General features: G+C 41.9%; 1 protein-coding gene across 1 annotated transcript in view; it reads right to left on the bottom strand.

Moving 5' to 3' along the window:
* AMPH (amphiphysin) overlaps positions 1-19335 on the bottom strand; it is a 175697-nt gene that overhangs the window by 12979 nt on the left and 143383 nt on the right. Inside the window, exons 17-18 of the mRNA XM_006143037.1 lie at positions 19042-19098; positions 12466-12591 (exon numbers count right to left, since the gene is read on the bottom strand). Coding sequence (XP_006143099.1) covers positions 12466-12591; positions 19042-19098 — 183 coding nt within the window. The remainder of the gene's footprint in view (positions 1-12465; positions 12592-19041; positions 19099-19335) is intronic.

Raw genomic sequence — 19335 nt, 5'->3', positions numbered from 1 at the left:
AACATGTTCAGGACCGGTATTTCAGAAACCCATCTTGCTGGTGAGAGTAGCTTAGTGGTTCTTTGTCTTTATTGAGTACATTCTGCCCAGTCCATCCTAGTAAAGCCCTAATGTTCCAGGAGTTCAGTGTTAACCCTCAGAATACCAGGGAGAGCGAGGGAGAGCGCCTCCTGGTGGGCAGGGGCCGCATACCCTCTGAGTAAAGCCATTTGAAAAGTCCTTCCTCTGGCTCAGTGTTATAGGTAATAGATTAAGCAACCTGCTATACTGTAGAATATATAGTTCTACAACATAGTATTTTACTTTGAGGATGAAAAAAAAAATGTTAGCAGCTATCTTATTTGTCATATGCCCGAGGATTACTCATATTTTCTGAAATTTACGTCCCTCTCCCACAAGAATCCCCTATTCTGAGAATTTGGCTTTCCACACACAATGTGCGATGATCCAGAATTGCACTCCCTCGCCATGACGTAGCATTTTTGCTTTTCTCCCACCCTATCATTAAAGTACATGAGTTGGGAGAAGTAATCTTTTTAGAGGAATGGTAACAAATACGCATGTAAAGTGAGGTATAAATGGTGAGAATGATTAAAATGGGGTAATATGTAAATGGGGATTTACACTTTCGTTAATGACTAAAAGCCTCACAATAATAAAAAAGTTTGTTTAAAAATCTAAGAGAATTGTGTATTCACTACAAATAAGCATTAATCTTTTATAATGGGTGCTGCTATAACTCTAACCCTAAGAGTAACAATCAGAACATGAATTAGGAGAGCATCTGGAAAAAGACAATAAAAAAATTGTTCACAGTTTTATTGTTGGAGAAATCAGTAGGCTTTCTCCAGGATATCTAGGGCCCAGCAAGGTTTCTTACACTCCACAGAGAGACAGCGTGCATACCCTGAACCTAGAGGACCGAAAGTAGAAGAAAAATCGTGTGGTCACAATTCTGTGTGGTTCACACTTTTCTGTCTGTCCGGGAAAATCACACATACAACGATCTCACTGGTTTCAACTCCTTTGAACCGGGTGATTCCATATACATGCACAGAATAAGAAAAGGACAGAACATACCTCTACACACACACACGGACTTCTCAATCTACAGATCTGAAGGCAGATGCTGCGATATTCCATAGGCTGCTCCCCAAGTAAGCACACAAACGCCCTCCTATACACGTCTGTTCCAAGTGCACACTGTCATTGGATTCTACTCTCAACTGAATGGATATTAATCCCACACGGGGTATATTTCTGTGATACATCCGTGTGGTCAGAGGTCATTTTTCTCTTCCCAAACAAACAACGTTCATCGTCAGCCCACACTGAGCTCACTTACTCTCTCCCTCCACTGGGTTTGTCCAATTTTACTATCGCAAGACACACGTCATCACCTATTTGCTAAATCATTTGAACAGGTAGTGCTGGCTGGATGTGCTTAGACCCCACAGCATCGCTGTGGTGACACCGGCCACCAGCAGGTGGAGGCGAGGAGCTCCGTCTGACTGGACTCTGACACTCGGGCTCTGCACCTCCACCACTGCTGACCTCTGTCAGGGAAAGTCGTGAATAAGAAACGGAGTATGTAGAAAAGCATCGATAGCAACGAGGACGTGAATCACCAAAACAGTGCTATTAGCAATGCCGGCAAAGGCAGGGTACTAAGGATACCGGGACTTTGCACACAGGAAAGGCCTAACAATCTCAGCGACCTACTGGAGAGGGAAGAAATGAACTCCTCCCTTCTCTTCTGAGTCCAGCAGTCCTGAATTCCCATTTCTTCGGGAACACTCACTGAGGAACACTTTGCTATTACCTCACTTAGGACATTACGTACACAGAAGGGTCACCCACCGCCATGCCTGGCTGACCTCGAGCTTTCTGTCCTGAGACTGGTCTGACCATCACAGGTGCCCAGCACTCCCTCTATGTGTGGAACCTGCTCCCCACTTTTTGCTTTTCCCGAAGTGTTTCCAAGATGGATTTACTGATTGTACTAATAGGACAACATACGGATACAACAGAAAGCAGGAAACCGTCTGTTCAGACCAGATGTTAGTGCCAGGTAGGATCAATGAAAGAGTGGGCGCGCTCCCGGGGACAGTTATCCCTCTTGTACTGCTGTTTGTATTCATTCCGATTTGTTAGCTATTTGTGGATCTTAAAAGAAAAACAGTTCCTATGCTCTGCTTGTTACTGTAGATGTGACACCTGCAAGGAAAAGCCACATGATAAATGACGGCTATTTGCGTTTTCTAAAATGCTACCCTAGGAGACCAGAGAACTGAAACTATGAGAAGTATTTCAAGCTTTTGATATTGAAGGCTATAAAATTTTTTACTGCAAAGGTTAACAGAAATGCTATTATCTTATTTTTTAAAAAAACATTCAATTTTATTTATCATTATTATTATTTTAATTTGATGAGAGAAAGAGAGAGAAAGAGAGAGAGAGAGAAAGTGAGAAAGCAAGCCACCAGGTCCAGGAATCGAACCATGGCTGGCTATGTGGGAGTACAGCACCTCAGCCACCACACCACCTGCAGGCCCTGTTATCCTATTTTTTACCAAACTGAGCTACTGGTTAAATAACCTCATGGTAAAAAAAAAAGCTCATGTCGAGAGACTGAAATGTTCACTGTGACCTCAGTACATGTTTACTGTATGCACAGGGCCCATGAGGGCCGCCACCGGGATTGTGAATTTGCATATTTGTCACACCGGAACACGGGACCTGCTTGGTCCCCTTACTACACAGACAGCCCGCGCTGCTGCCTGTCTTCTGCCTCAGTGATCTCCCTGGCAGAAAGCAGCAGGATTACGGCGTCTTGTCACGGCCCTTTAAACACAGTGGCTGCACTGGCAGAGTTTTCCAAAGTGGGACGACAGGAACGCAGTGCAACAGCAGTCTAGGCATGGATCCTGCGGAGGGGAGCACGACCGGGTGACAGAAACTAGCCAGGCCCTTAGAGGACGCCATGAAAGTAAGTCATTTAATGTTATTATCAAAGTGTGTAGACTTTTCTGTCATGTTGCTACTTTCTCTCTTTTTTTCCTGATTTCTCTTACTTTTATTTATCTCCCTTTAGTGTTCCAGGTGTAGTATTTCTAAGTTTTTTTGAGAGATTTTTGCCTTAGGCCATATGCACTCAACCGAGAGAGAAACAGAGACAGTGAGAGGGAAAGTGAGAAATCACCCCCCACCCTCCAGAGAGATGGCTACGCTGCAATCCCTTCTCCTCCAGTCTCTCCCCAGGATCTTGTGCCCAGTGTTAGTTTCAAACAACCAGGTCTGGGACTTTAACCACAGTCAGAAATATGGGAGTCCAGCGATGTAACTGCTATGACATCTGCTGCCACGCCCCACCCCCGGTCGGGCATTTCGTGAATTCTTTCAGCATTTGTTTATCTGGGAATGATTTTATTTCTCCTCCCCATCTGAAGGATAATCTTACTGGGTATATGGATATAGTACTCTTGGCTGAAATTGTTTTTCTTTCAGTTTTAAATATGTCTTCCCATTCTTTCCTTGCCGGCATTGTTTCAGTTGAGAGATCCAATGTTAGTCTAAAGGGGTAACCTATGTAAGTAACTTGGCGTTTCTCTCTTGGTAATTTTAGAATATTGTAAAAGAATACATTTAAGTGCTAGCCTCTCCTCATTACTTTCCCCTTTGCTGGTGATTTCTATGTTCTATGTGCAGGTATCCCTTCAGCTTGGAAGACCTGAGCTGAGCATGGCTTCTCCTGTCATACTGGCTACTGCTGCTTCTTCCAACAGTCATTCCATATCTTCTTTAGGATTGACAAGAATCCAGGACTTGTAATCGCACTCTTTGACACTCAAATCTATCACTTTTGCTTCTTTCCTTCTTTTTTTAATTTCCAGAAGGCACATGTGAGAGAGAAACAGAGAGAGGGAGCCCACCCAATGGGGTGTGATAATAGCACAATCCTTTTTTCTCCATTTCTCCATCCCATCAAGATTTGGGGCACACAAGCACATGTGCCTAGAACAGTTATTCAAGCTGCTGGCACCAGGATTCCAGTGAGGTTGGCACAAGGAGAATCTGACTCCCAGTGCACAGGGCTTAACTGCTCCACTGCTCGGGCCACCCCATGCCTGTGCTTTCTGCTCCGTGTTGAGAAAGCTCTAGTTTGTTCTCATATTGCGTAATCTCTATTCCTTCTGGTCTTTATCACTTCTCATGCAAATTTTAATTCTAGTATTAAATTTCCTCCCCCTATAATGTTTTCTTACATCATTAAGCTCTCTTTTCATTTGCTTCACAAGCAAACTCTTTTCTTCTCAATGCTATTGCCTTATGATCATGTCTTTAAGTTCCTGTGTCATCATAAATTCTACTAACGAAAGAAAGGCAATTTTCGAATTTCATCTCTGTGCCTCGGGTAAATTTTGTTTGTTCTTTAAAGAGAATTTTAGATCTAGCAGTATGCAGTCCTTTTCTTTTTCATTTGTTCTACAGGTCCTATACTAATGTTTAAATGTATTTATAGTAATTCCCCTTAGCCACAGTTTTGCCTTCTGTGGTTTCAGTTACCCATAGTCAATAGTGGTTCTTAACTATGACATGGAAATTCCAAAAGTAAACCATTTATAAGTTTCAAATTGCACGCTGCCCTGAGCAGCATGACGCGCTCTTGCACTGCCCTATTCCAGCCTGCTTGGGATGTACATCACCCTTTGTCCAGCAAGTCCCTCACTGCTCATCAGTCACTGTGGCACCATCTTATCAGGTCAAAACCACGGAATATAAAGGATTCGCTGCTATGCACAATTTCAGGCATCCATGAGGTGTCTCAGAACATACCCTCCACAGATAGAGGAGGCTACTTTAATTGGTCAGTTAGGTGACACCTCTCTAGGACTAAGATTCCCAGTAGACATGGAAACATTTTATTTATTCTGCTTTACACTCTATCTGGGGACTCTTAGATGCTCTTTTCAGAACAGAAGCTGGGGAGGGGCTCACCAAGGTTTTCTATCCAGCCACCTGTCATGAGTCCCTCAAATACGTGTGATAAGAATGTGCTAGTGTGAGAGTAGCAGAGGGCCCCAGATGACCTGGGCATCAGAAAACACTCCGTCCCGATGGGGCAGGAGCCGCCTACTGCCCTTCTCTAGGTGGAGGTGGAGGAAAGGTTCGTCAACATAGGATATTTCTACACTAGGCCCGGCTATCATGCCTCAAGGACTCATTTAGGATTTGGTTTATTTAAAAAGTCTCCTGGGCTGTGCTAATATCTTCAAAATATAATACTATCAATATTTCAACTTTATCAAAATGCTATTTTTACTATACAAGAGCATTAAAATGATAAAAACTAGTTATAGTAAATCAGATTTGTTGTGTGATTTATCAGGGTTTTCAGTTTTCTCACAATCTTTGTTTATGCACTTCTACGATGCATTTAATTTTTTTAAAACCCTCCCAAAGTAAATGACATAGATGGCAAGTAAAGAATATGATGTATATACATTATTTTAAATTTTAGCTCAATGATATCCTTCCATGGCTACAAGGCAGTTTACACGAGAGTCAGTGTAGTCAACTTCCTGACATTTGCTCTCACGGTGACTAGAAGATCACTGGTTCCGAGCTTATCAATTCACCCCAAACATGGAGAGTAATGCTGATGTACAGACAAGCCTCTGCTCAGCAGTTCCAACAGGTGCACATTCCATAGCCTGTGAAGGAAACTGGCATACTGTGAATTTTCTGTTTTTCAGGCACTCTCTCAAGTGGTTGACATTTACTATCATTATTCTTCTAACACCTTTATTACATAGCATTCCCATTTTCTAGACAGCTCAACTAATACTTAGAGAGTCAAGCAGTTCATCCAGTCAGTAAACCAGGATTGGAACCATCTGACTCTAAACGCTGATTTATCACACCAGCCAGGATTCAAGAAGACAAATGAGAGTTCCCCAGCAATCCTAGACCTGGAATTCCTGCCCAGACACACCAGTTCCACTGACAAGTCCCGCGCAAGCCAATACAGTCGCCCCCATGCTTGGGATGCTAACCTTTACAGTGAGGCTCACAGGTCATGAGCAACATTCTTACACACGTACATGTACCATCTGGGCATCAAGCAAACACGTCATCGAGTCCCTCCTAATCAATAGCAAATTACACAGTAAGAAGCTATCAAGAAGAGGTTATATAGATAGAATTTCTCTCCAGCATTTTTGACAGTCATCCTGTAGATGTCATTGTTCAAAACAATTTCTGTAGTAGAAGCAAGTGGGAAAGAAGACCAACCAATCTCCACTTGATTCACCCAGCACTCTACGGAGTTACAACTGGGAACATTTAGGAAGTGGGCATTCATGGCTATGCTCCCAAGGCAGGGATTAACATGATTTCAGACCTGGGCTGACCATAGGGCCCGATGTTCTGGTTTCGCAGTGGGGAGTGGGAGGGCATGGACACAGCCCTGGAGAAGGACCTGGGGATGGTGGTTAGTTCTGGCCATTGCACTGACCAGCTGTGGAGCTGGAGGAAGCCCCTCTGGGCCTGGCTGTGCACACAGGGGTTAAAGTAGAAAGAGAGAAAGATACAGTGGGATACCTTGGAATGAGAAGAAACAAAACCACTTGTGTGGCCTGAGAGGCACTGAAAATGTAAGTAGCTGCTGCAAACACACCACTGCTGAGATCTTTTTCCTCTGGGAAGGGAGGAAGGTCTATCCATCTGTAGGGCTGCCATTAAAAATCTGCTGGGGGAGGCCAGCAGAGAGCGTAGTGGTTACATCGCTAGATTCCCACATGGCTGACTGCAGTCCGAGGCCCAGACGCAGTAGCTTGAAAATCATGCCAGGCATGTGTGCATGCATGCCCAGGATCCTGGGAGGAGAATGGAGGAGAAGGGTCTGCAGACTTCTCATCCCCCAGGAGGTGATTTCTCACTTCCTCTCACTCTCTGTCTCTCTGTCTCTCTCTCTTTCTTCCTCTCTGGGGAGCGCACACACCCTAAGGCAAAAACCTCTAAAAAAATCTGCGTGTTTGTGTGTGTGTATGTGTATGCATGTGTGTGTGAGTGTGTGTGCTTGTGTATGTGTGTGTTGACAATTTAACATAGAGCATGCTTCAATAGGAGCGCTTGAGTGCCGGACAATAAGCCACACTCCCTAGTCTGCTCTCATCTCTGGAGCCTTGCTCTGACACGATGGAGGGCACATCTGGGAAGCAGTGGACCCAGCACCCGTTTACTCTGCACAAGGAGAAAACCCAGTGCCTGTCACAGCGGGCTGCCCTGGCCATGCTGTCTGATCTGTGGAAACAACAATGCAGATGCCACCTCCACACTGCAGCCCTGTGCCCCTGGGCCAGCACACAGCCTGCACCTCCAAGGACAGACATGCGTCTGCCAGACCAGTGAGAGAGGATCGAGCAGAAATATTACGGCAAAACAGGGTTGAGAGACTGCAGTCTGGACATTCTGATACACACACATCTGGTGGTTTAAGCTGGCCTTGGCAAGTCAGCTAAGGCTTGGTGAAATTTTTAAAAAACGAAACAGAACAAAACCAAAGTGTGCTCCCCCAAATAATGAGTCAAGACAGTTTTATCTTCCAGGATGCTCCAATTATTCCAAAAGCATCATTATCTCAGTCTTTTTTCTACTTACATGCTTTGGAAAATATGTTAACCCTAAACTTAATTACAGAGCGGCATTTCTTTTAAATAACAGGAGACAAAAGAGCAGCAATCTACAGCATATCATTTGAGCAAAGTCCAGAAGCTGACAGGAATTTGGGAAGAATTGAGAGGCTACACTCTGTAAGATAATGAAATAAACATAGGTAAAATTGTATCTTCTGGAAAGAAATGACATACATTATAAATGATGGACTATAACCAAATAATACACTATGAATGGGCTCAGTACTCATCTTTATCTGCATTTTAACCTAATCATCTTATGTAGATACTGAAACAAATATTGAAATCATTTTTTTCCTTAAAGAATATTTACATTGCATAGAAATACCTGGGGAAGGATGAAATAAGAGTATTTGTTCTCAAAATGCATCCTTGTAGACATCTGGTAATATTTATATTGTAGAAATGAATCAGACACAAAGTTAGCCATGTGGAGAATAAACCAATGAAAATATAATCATTGAGCTTCTCTTGAAAGCTCTGGTTTCTCCGGGAACTGCTGCTAAAATTTCCTCTTTTTGAAATTAAACTTGCCTCCATTCTCTTTCTTTTTTATTTGTTTGTTTTTAACAAAACCACCACAAACTTTACCTCAGATAAAATGCATTCTGTCCACAGCTGAACTAATAACTGTGCGGTGACATTTCAGCACTACGAAGGATTACCTCAAAAGGTCATGTCAACCCATCCTGACCGAGGACAACCACTGCCAGCCTGTTCATCAATATTTGGGACATGACGTAGACTTTCATGTTTTTAACACCAAATGTCACACACCTAGCAAGAGAAGAGGCCTTTATTTAGGAAAAAATAACCCTAACATTACATTGGATTATGATGACCAAACTACAAGTATGTGTTGCAAAACAAAAATACATTCCATGGGAGACTGTTCTCCTAGGGAGAAGGGAAGACAGAGGAGGACTGATCTCATCCAGGTATGCCTCCTCTAAACACATGGAGAGTGGTCATGGTAGGTAATCATTAGGCAAAATAAATTCTTGTAAGCTTTACCCACTTAACGGACACTATTACTGTAATCCACATGGAGAAATGAGCTTGATTCATTCCTTTCCCTTGGAAACTGAGGATTGCACTGTGAGCTCTGTACCCATATTCTTACATCCCCTGTGGGTTAGAGGGGATATGTGAACCCTTCCTGGATCCTCCTTTATATCCCACAAGAAATTGAAATTTTTGATTCTCTAAAGTACACCTATAAACTTTAAGAGAAAAAAAAAAACAAAAAAAACAACTTCAGAATAAAGAATTCTTCCAAAAATCTCCTTAATTGGGGAAGCTGGTTTTGTTGATGGTTCCTGCATGTGACATAATTTGTAAAATATTTTCTAGTATCGTTCTTAGGTTAAGATTATAAATTGTGTGTGTGTGGGGGGGGTGTGTGGGTGTGTAGTAGGTATTTCAAAGTAGATACTCAATAATTAGGAGTTGCTAATATTGTTCGTTGGAAAACCATGACTTTGGAAATGAGAAAAAACAGAAGAACAACTTGTACAAGTTTGCTCAGAGGAGGAGGAGTGTGCGTGGTGTATAACCACAGCATCCTGAGAGAGGGTCATAGAGAATCGGCGTCTGAGCCTGGACTTAACACAGGAGCTTGTCTGTTCCACATCTGGACTCTACTGCACTTCACACTCTGCCCCTGCTCAAAACCACAGGCAATATGGAACTAAATCTCACTCTTGGGCAGGAGAGCAGTAGGTGGTGTGGTAGTTAAGGCACTGGACTCCCATATGGCCAACTGCAGTTCAAGTCCTGGATCTGGCAGCTTGCTTTCCTTCTTTCCCTCTCTCTCTCTTTGTTTCTCTCTGGTGAGCACACCTGCCCTACAGCAAATTAAATAATAATGATAAATTAAATAAAATATAAAAATCTTTTTTTTTCAAGAGAGGGTTTTTGTTTCTGTTTTTGTTTTGCTATATAGGGTACATACACTCACTGGAGAGAGAGAAAGTGAGAAATCATCCCCTGGGAGGATGGCAATGCCGCAATCCCTCAGGATTTTGGGCATGCACACACAAGCACCCAGCGTTTGTTTTAAGTTTCTGTGTCTGTGGCTCAAACCACTGTACACTACATGGGAGTTCAGTGATGTAACCATTATGCCACCTGCTGGTACCTAAAATAAATAATTCTAAAGAAAAAAGGAAAATAAATCTTACACTGGGTATCCTGGAGCATGGAATCAGTGTTTAAAAGTGCTGGTGAAGGCGAAGAAGGCCAAGTCTGTGCTGTTATTTAAAATAAAATTGAGGGCCAGCAGATTGCATAATGGTTGTGTCACTGTGTTCCCATGTAGTTGCTATTCTACTTCCAGATCCGACAGCTTAAAATTCATGCCAAGCATATGTGCATGCATGCCTAAAATCCAGAGAAGAGAATGGAGAAGAGACTGTGGCCTGGCCATCCTCCCCAGTGGGTGATTTCTCACTTTCTGTCTCTCTGTCTCTCTGTCTCTCTCTGTTTCTCTGGCAAGTGTGCACACCTGATAGCAAAAATCTCTCTTAGAAAAGAAAGAAAGGAAGAAAAGAAAGAAAGGAAGAAAGAAAGAAAGAGAGAATAAAATAAGAATTTGATTAGATTTCAGAATTGAAGCGATTTCTCTTAAAATCTAAATTAGTATCTTTCTAACTCCCTGTGATTGGCCATATTCTTTTAAAAATCAATTATTGGGCCAGCAGGTGGTGTGGTGGTTTAAAGGTGCTGGATTTCCACATGACCAACCATGGTTCAGGTCCTGGACTTGGCGACTTGTTTTCTTGCTTTCCCTTTCTCTCTCTTTCTCTGTCTCTCCGTGATTAAATTTTAAAATAATAATAATAACAAATGGAATTAAATTTTTAAAAATTAAAAAAAAATCAATTATTGGGGCCGGCAGGTGGCATGGTAGTTAAGGTGCTAGACTCCCACATGGCTGATTGCAGTTCGAGTCCCAGACAAGGTAGCTTGCTATCTCACTTTCTCTCTGTCGGGTCAAATTAAAATTAATGATAATAAATAAAATAATTTTAAAAAATCAATTCTCTTCTTAAATATAAAAGTAGTCAGAAATTCAATTCTATTTTTCCATTCTTTTGTTATTTACATAATCTTAAAGATAAGGTAGAAGGACACATCACAGCTTGACACCAAATGAAAATGCCCCACCTGGCCTGAGCTGTTGAGATCACCAGTGAATCTGGGAGTGGGGTTAGGAAGAAAACCCTGGACACAGCATTCCCTGGTTCAAAGTCCAGGCAAGCAAGTTTCTAGGAGAGGGTCAATCTATCACATCAGGCTCCTTGTTTTCTGCATAGGACTTGGTCCAACTCCCTATTTTTAAATAGAAAAATAATGATAATTATTTTTTAGAGAGATTTTTGCCATTGGACACATGCGCTTACTGGAGAGACAAAGAGAGACAGAGAAACAGAAAGCAAGAAGGCATCCCCCACCAGGAAAGATGGCCACACCATAACCCCTTCTCCTCAGCTCTCCTCTCAGGATATTGGGCATGCACACACATACTCCTGGCATGAGTTTTAATCTACCAGGTCCAGGACTTGAACCACCACTGACTATGTGGGAGTCCAGCGACATAACCACCACACAATCTGCTTGCCCTGATCATTTTTCTAGAGTCATTGCTAAATAGCATTTGCATCACTATCTTGTCCTGGTGCTTATTCTTTATTAATAAACTATTGTCTTTACAAATGGCCTGCTTTTTTCCCAGGAAGATGACCTAAGGCAGCAACAGCATGAAATATAACCATCATTTCTCTCAGTAGCTAATCTAGACAATGTTATTTTTGGTAAAAGGGAAATTGGTTTTCCTTTCTGTACAGCTTCTATACTGGCTGGAGTGAATTGACCCATGACTGAAATTCCTGGGAGTCATTCTACTGCATTTCATGGATAAGCTATTTTTCCCCCTCCATGGACACTGAACCCTTAGTACTTCAACAGGGGTTATATTATCGATTCAAGTCGGTGCCTACTAGCACTCATCAAGAATTAATCATCCTTCCTTCCTTCCTCTTTATCATTCTTATTCTTTTTTTTCTTCCATTCCCTTCCCTTTTCCCTACCATCCCTTCCTTTCTCCTTTCTGCTTCATGCAAGCTGGTGTTCTTTATGGCTACACGGGTCAGGATAAGAGCAGCCTTCCTGGCAGACAGCACCCCATCCTAGCATAAAGTACGCTCCAAGCTTCTCTTATCACGAGAGCTAGCACCAGACTTGACTTTAAGCAAATAGCTGCACACGTACGAATCCTTACAGAATAATAGGTTTGCAATATAGGACTTCAGTCACTCATTGGGCCTTAACAAACTTACAAATGTTGCAGGTAATCAACATGTAGACATAACCAACAAAGAAATTACCCTCCTATTGATTGCAGGTGCGTTGGTTCTCCAGTCACCACAGGTAGAGACAGACTAACCTGCAAGTTCTAGAACCATCTACCATGACTGGGGGAGTATCACAAAGAATCAAGGGGCCCTTTTAGAGAGCCATGCTTCTAACTTTGTGATAGTTTTCTCCAGATTCCAAAATGAGTTCTCTGGATATCTTCCTGCTAAAAAATGAAAGGGAATGGAGTTTCCCCAACAAAGGAATAAAGACTATGAACCGGGAACCATGATGAAACTGAGATTTGATGGTCCAAGTGCGCATGGATGGGAAGTGACATGTGAGGTCATGAGATGAGCATGGCTGTGGCAGTGAGGCAGGGAAGGGGGGAGAGAGGTGGCATGGCGCTCACCGCTGCTTCCTCTACTGGCTCCTCTGCCCGAGCATCCAGTCCAAGGTCCAGTCCAGCAGCAGGTGTGGCAGCTGCAGAGGGCTCCTCTGCTTTCAGCTCTGTGGGTGGAGCCTGTTCAGATTCAGCCTTGAATTGTTTATTTTGGGAGTTAAGGAAAAAGAGTCAACATGTGAATAGATGGCATTACAGAATACGGGACAGTTAAGATCTTCGACATCTCATAGGCAACTAGTTTCACAAAATCTGTGCTGGAAAAGGAAAAAACCCCTAATTTGACATCAAGGGCCTCTACAGAACTGAAAAGTCTAGGAAATAAATCTTATTAAAATTCTCTTTTATCATCACTGTGAATCGTTATTTTCTTTGAAGGCAGAAGACTCACCGGTTGCGCTGTCAACTTGACTTACTTACAACATTTTGACTACTCATTCCTTGTGACAACTAAGAGATCCAAAAACTAGCACTTCGTTATATTTAACAGGAAGAAAGAGAGAGAAAGAAGAGGCTAGGAGGTCTCACATTTGCCAGTTGGAAGGAGTGAGGAAGAAATCCCAGGAACACCGTTCTGAGATCTTTCAGTTCTGCTATTACGCATTGTTCCAAAAATTCAAAAGGTCACCCTAACATTTGGATTAAAATGCATTCATTCAAACCAATAGGACCCTATGAAGTGGCTGTCTTGCCACTTCCAAAGCTGGAAGAAACAGGCCCAGCTTTCTGGCTACTGGTTACCATGACCATGGGTAACTTGGCCACCACAGTGTAAATTACTGTTCCTTTATTCTCCTCCCGCCAACAAAATCTTCAGTGATCAAATTATTTCATAGAAAAAATGAGTTCTTTAAGGACCAGGAAAGAATTCCCAATGGTCTCAACTAGACACATTTAATTGTGTGGTCAAAGTAAGGTCTTCCCATCTGTGACTTCTATACATACACATCATCCCAATGCTGTGATTACATGCTGAATCAGACCTATGGCATCTCTTAGCTCAAGACCTTTTGACTTATTTTATTTTAAATTAATTAATAAATTAACATTCATTTACTGAGCACGTCACAGCATAGAAAATGTTATAATGCGTAGTTATCATCGATAATTTTCCATTTTTAATTTCATATATATGTGTGTGTGTATATATATATATGTATATATATATATACATATATATATATATGTATGTTCTCCCCCTGTTTCTCATCCTCTGCCATTTCCCACCCTCCTCCCACACTATCTCTGGTATCTACAGCTGTTTTCCATTCCTTCCCCCCCCATTTTTGATTCGCAAAATGTTTTAAATTGCTACTTTCAATAGCAAGTCCAGCTGGTATATACATATCTGTGAATACATGTCTAACTTTAGGCACGAAGCTCTGAGTAGAATGAATGTGCTATAAAGTAGCGCCTAGCTGATGCTATAAATTAGTAAAATAAAACAACAACTACTAGCCATTGAAAGCATCATAGTCAATGCATGTCACGGCAACCACTAAAGAGAACCACAGGCCAGTTGCTGGCATGGTGGTGGCAGTAGCAGGATCTCACGTGGCTCGAGTCCTTGACTCAATGGCTTGAAAAGTGCACTGGGCATGTGTACATGTGTGTCCAAAATCCTGAAGGGAACTTGGAGGAGGGACTGTGGCACGGCCATCTCTCCTTTGGGGTGCTTCCTCACATTCTCTCTCTCTCTCTCTCTGGTGGGTGCACATACCCTATATCTAAATTTTTAAGTGACTCCTTTATTTTCCATTCTTATTAATATAAACAAGCATATTTATCTAGCATGATTATTTCACTACTGAGTGGCCATCCAAGTGCTCATTAGGATCCTTTTCCATAAAAAAATTTAAACTCTAAAAAAAGATTAAAAGTATTTTCACAGTTTCCAATGAATACTCTGATTAGAGAAATCCGTTAGTTTTAGCAGACTTTTGCAACCAAAGCCCCCCACGTCCCAGTACACTTATCTAAGTCAATTTAACGCCAAGTCCCACAGAGGGGTGATGGGAAGGTTATGCTGAGGTTACAGAAAAGGAGTAACAGGTGCCAGCAGGTAATACAGCGCTTAAGGCACTGTACTCTCATGTGGCTGGCTGCAGTTCGAGTCCTAGACCGGGCGACTTGAAACTCACTCCAGGCACAGGAGCATGAGTGCCCAAAAAAGCGAGAGGAGAATGAAGGAAAAGGGACTGCAGTGTGGCCAGCCCTCTGAGGGGCTGATTTCTTGCTTTCGGTCAGTCTCTGTCTCTCCAGCAAGCGCATGTGCCCTATAGTAAAAATCTCTCAGAAAAAAAAAAAAAGAAATAGAAAGAAAAGAAATTAATAATAAATAGCCTAGTGTTAGAAAAATAAACAACATATTTGTCCCATGCACCTACCAAATCATTCACTGTGATCCATGCCATGATCACACCACCATTTTTTTTTTTCGTTTTTTAAAAGAGATTTTTGGAATAGGGCATGTGTGCTCACCAGAGAGACGGAAAGCAAGAAATCACCACTACCACCACCCTGCCCCGAGGGATGGCCACACTGTAATTCCTTCTCCTTTATTCTCCTCATGGGCTTTTGGGCACACATGCACACATGCCTGGCCTGAGTTTAAGCCACCGGGTCCAGGACTCAATCCGCGGTCACCTACATGAGAGTCTAGAAACATAACCATTACACCATCTGCTGGTCCCCACACCACCATTTTTCTAAAAAGGAAAAATTAAATCAAAGTACATTTTGGTAGACAAGTGTGCAGATATTTAATATTGTTTATGGGTTTCAATGGTGGTCTGATACAATTTTTAAGAGAGAGTAAAATAAAACTAATAAGCTCTCAGGAGTCCTTTATAGGAAAAGACTTTACTTTTTTGTTCAACAAAAGCATTTTCATAATGGGAGACGTTTCATAGCAGCAAACAGATACTGTACGCACTCAGGGTACGATCTCACGTTGAAGACACCGGGATGTGCGAGGAGAACATAGGCTATCACGTGGCCTTCACAGCAGAGGACACAAAGGGTAATGCACAAAGTACCAAGAAACGCAGGAGCAGATGCTCTTCCCCCACAAGCTGTGTGGAGAGTCAGCAGCCAGATGTGCCAACAAAGTTTCAAGTTATAAGTCAAATAAATTTATCAGTGTAGATTTTTTTAAATTGCAAACATAAATTAAAATGAAAAATATCTGCATTGCAGTCTAGGTTTCCGAGATGTCTCAAGAAATTCTGAAGGTTCATCAGAAAAGAATAACTAAGATGATTTCATAGATGAGTCTAATTACATTTGCTTGCTGAAAGTGGATAATGCAACAGTAACATAATATGAAGAGGACACAGGACTGGCATATCTCCCCAAGTCAAAATATGTTTCATTATATTATCATATCACACCAAATACTATAATACGGCATTGGAAATTAAATTCCAGAGGGATGAATAAAACTCACTAAATGATGAGTAAGGATGACGCATGATTGTACAGAGAATCAGCTATTCAAATTTAAAAATAGAAGTCATCCTTCTATTTCTCCTAAAGTAGTGTAATACTGTAAACATTTCATCAAGATTCAAAGGAAAACAAAGATAAATTGGGAGCAATATCTCCTGGAAAGATCTGAAATAGTTCTGTAGAAATTGCCCTGCCTCGATCCTATTTTTTCTTCAAGACGCATCCCTTGAAGGACATTGCCAATGGGTCGATACCTGGCCTTACCAATTTTAGAGTGCTCTAATGATTTCCTATTGTTTGCACAAGTGGCAATCTTACACTCGGAGAAATATGCCCTTTACATTTATTGGTGGCAGCAAGATACCACATGGTTTAACTCTGAGAGTCAGAAATGGAATTCTTCCTTTAGAATAAAACTGGTACTGCAGCATTGGGGCCCATGGGTTGGTATTCTCCATAATAAGTTGAAAGACAGATCCATGCAGAGGAAGAGGGGATGGGTTGGGAGAGTGGGGCGGAGCCTAGTCATATTCCAAGATTGCCCTGGCCTTGCAGCCCTGCTTCTCCAATGCTGGGAGAGCTAATTTCACAAGCACTGTAAAGGACCTTGGTGACAACTCTGAGCCCTGAGCATGGACTGCAGATTCAAACCGGTTAAACGTGCCTCAGAGCATGCACTGTGCCGCTGTATGAAGCAGGCTAACAGATACAGCGCTGATGACCAACTTCCATGGCCACTTTGCAAAGAATATCGGTAAACCAAACTCTGGGAAGCGCACCTGCTCCTGGGATGACCTTGTATCATCACAGCTTCCTGGAAGACATGGATTCAACGTGATTCCCAGTTCTTCAGGGCAGAGCCAATGTTAGCCACACTTGCAATGCGAGACGTAACAACTAAGCTCCCAAAGAACAGAGAGACAAGATTCTGCTGCTTTGAGTGTGTACCAGGAGCAGGGGAGGGAAGACAGGGAGGCTCCGAGAACCAGCTATGGAGGGTAAAAATGGGTTCAGGGAAACTGAAAACTAGAGGATTCTAGACCTAGACCTTTTGCATCAACGTAATAGCTGTGGGAACCACCTGATGGAATAATGGTTATGACAATGAACTCCCACAGAGTCGACCACGGTTCGAGACCCAGACCTAGCAACTTAAAACACACTGGGTGAATGTGCACGTGTCCCCAAGATCTTGAGAAGAGAATGGAGAAGAAGGGACTGCAGTGTGGTCATCCCCCCGGGGGATGATTTCTTGCTTTCAGTCTCTCTGTCTCTCCAGGACATGCCCTTTAGCAAAAATCTCTCTAAAATAAAAAAGTAATAGGTGTGAATTTAACTAATTATGACCAATTCCTTTATAAAAAATACCAGTAGTTCTCAATTTTTCTTAGATCCATCACAATTGATAGATTAAAATTTCATCCTCCAATCCCATCACCCAAATCTCCCTGGCCCCATTACTGACACCAATGTAATTTGTATTTGAAACATGTAAATATTTATCGGTAGGCAGATGTAACAACTAAGCTCCCAAAGAACAGAGAGACAAGATTCTGCTGCTTTGAGTGTGTACCAGGAGCAGGGGAGGGAAGACAGGGAGGCTCCGAGAACCAGCTATGGAGGGTAAAAATGGGTTCAGGGAAACTGAAAACTAGAGGATTCTAGACCTAGACCTTTTGCATCAACGTAATAGCTGTGGGAACCACCTGATGGAATAATGGTTATGACAATGAACTCCCACAGAGTCGACCACGGTTCGAGACCCAGACCTAGCAACTTAAAACACACTGGGTGAATGTGCACGTGTCCCCAAGATCTTGAGAAGAGAATGGAGAAGAAGGGACTGCAGTGTGGTCATCCCCCCGGGGGATGATTTCTTGCTTTCAGTCTCTCTGTCTCTCCAGGACATGCCCTTTAGCAAAAATCTCTCTAAAATAAAAAAGTAATAGGTGTGAATTTAACTAATTATGACCAATTCCTTTATAAAAAATACCAGTAGTTCTCAATTTTTCTTAGATCCATCACAATTGATAGATTAAAATTTCATCCTCCAATCCCATCACCCAAATCTCCCTGGCCCCATTACTGACACCAATGTAATTTGTATTTGAAACATGTAAATATTTATCGGTAGGCCACAGAGATCCTGACATTTTCCTGGCTGGGCAATGGGCAAAAGTATGGCAATCTATTTAAAAGGTGATAGAGACACATGGGCCCTTGCAAAACTATCAAATTAAACTTTAAGACAAACTTCCCAGAGAAAAAGTCATTACTTAAAAATGAAATACTCTATAAAGAAAAAATTCCTTATACTTAAACCCAATTGCAAACTTTCAATGTGAAAGGCAGGAGCTGAGATACTTATACACTATTCCCATGGGAAGACCACAGTGCCACAAAAAACCATTATGAACGAATGGTCAGAGTCAAAATCCTCTGTAGTGAAGCAGTGACAAACGCACAAGTCAGTCTCGTAAGGCCTCTCCTCCCAGTGTTACCAGTAAGCTGTGTCCCACGGCGACTGCAACACTGCGTAAGAATCATACCCTGAAAGTCAGGTTTCTTTCTCCTCCAACACCAAGAGTAGCCATTCTCTTTTTCTTATTCATTGCCTAACTAAGCCTTCCTTTGCTCTCATTTGGCATCAAGTTAGAATCACAATTCTACTATACACTACTTTTTCTTTACGACTCACAAAATGAAGGAATGTGCTAGCTGAGAAATGTAGTTTTGGAGTCAAGAAAAAAGAAAGGGTATGTTGGGCCATTGGAAAAATCATGGCGCATTTTTGCAGAGAAAAACATGTCATGACTTTTCTGATGACCCAATATTTTAAAGCGTAAATTCTCTAGGCAATTTCAGTTTAAATCCTTAAGTTAGATTCACATGGAAATATCGAAGACCTTGATAGATTTACTGTGGTTCACTGTGAACATAATCAAAACATTGCTTTTCCCTGCTTTCACTGTGCCTTTATCAAGAAAAGTAATCAAATTCAGTCATGGTCATTTTCAGCTTTTCCTCCTGTATTATAGAAAAGCAGGGGCTCCAGAAACCACATTGTGGCTATTCAAACTCTAGACGACCTAGAACAATCAATTTCCTTTAGCACACAAACCAAAATCGACTCACCAAGTTGGAGATCATGCTCTGGTCTGTCTGCATTGTGAACAATGAAGTGTCCTGAGGCTGAAATTTGGTAAGAAAACACATAATTTTGACAAGGTACTTAAATTAGTTATCAATTATGTCAGCAAATACATTTGAACATTTTTTTAAGTCTCATTTTATTTAAACTCAAAAAATTAAGACAAAAAATGTCAAAGTAAGCACAAGCTACACTTCTAGCAAATCAGAACTCTCTGCTAGCAGAGTCCGTGAGTCCTTAGCAAAGGGCACTGGCTTCAGGGGCATCTTCGGTCCGCT

This window comes from Tupaia chinensis, unplaced genomic scaffold (genome assembly GCF_000334495.1).
Source record: "Tupaia chinensis unplaced genomic scaffold, TupChi_1.0 Scaffold000088_1, whole genome shotgun sequence".
NCBI lineage: Eukaryota > Metazoa > Chordata > Mammalia > Scandentia > Tupaiidae > Tupaia > Tupaia belangeri.
The sequence above is the reverse complement of the archived record's forward strand: the minus strand, read 5'-3'. Positions and strand labels throughout refer to the sequence as shown.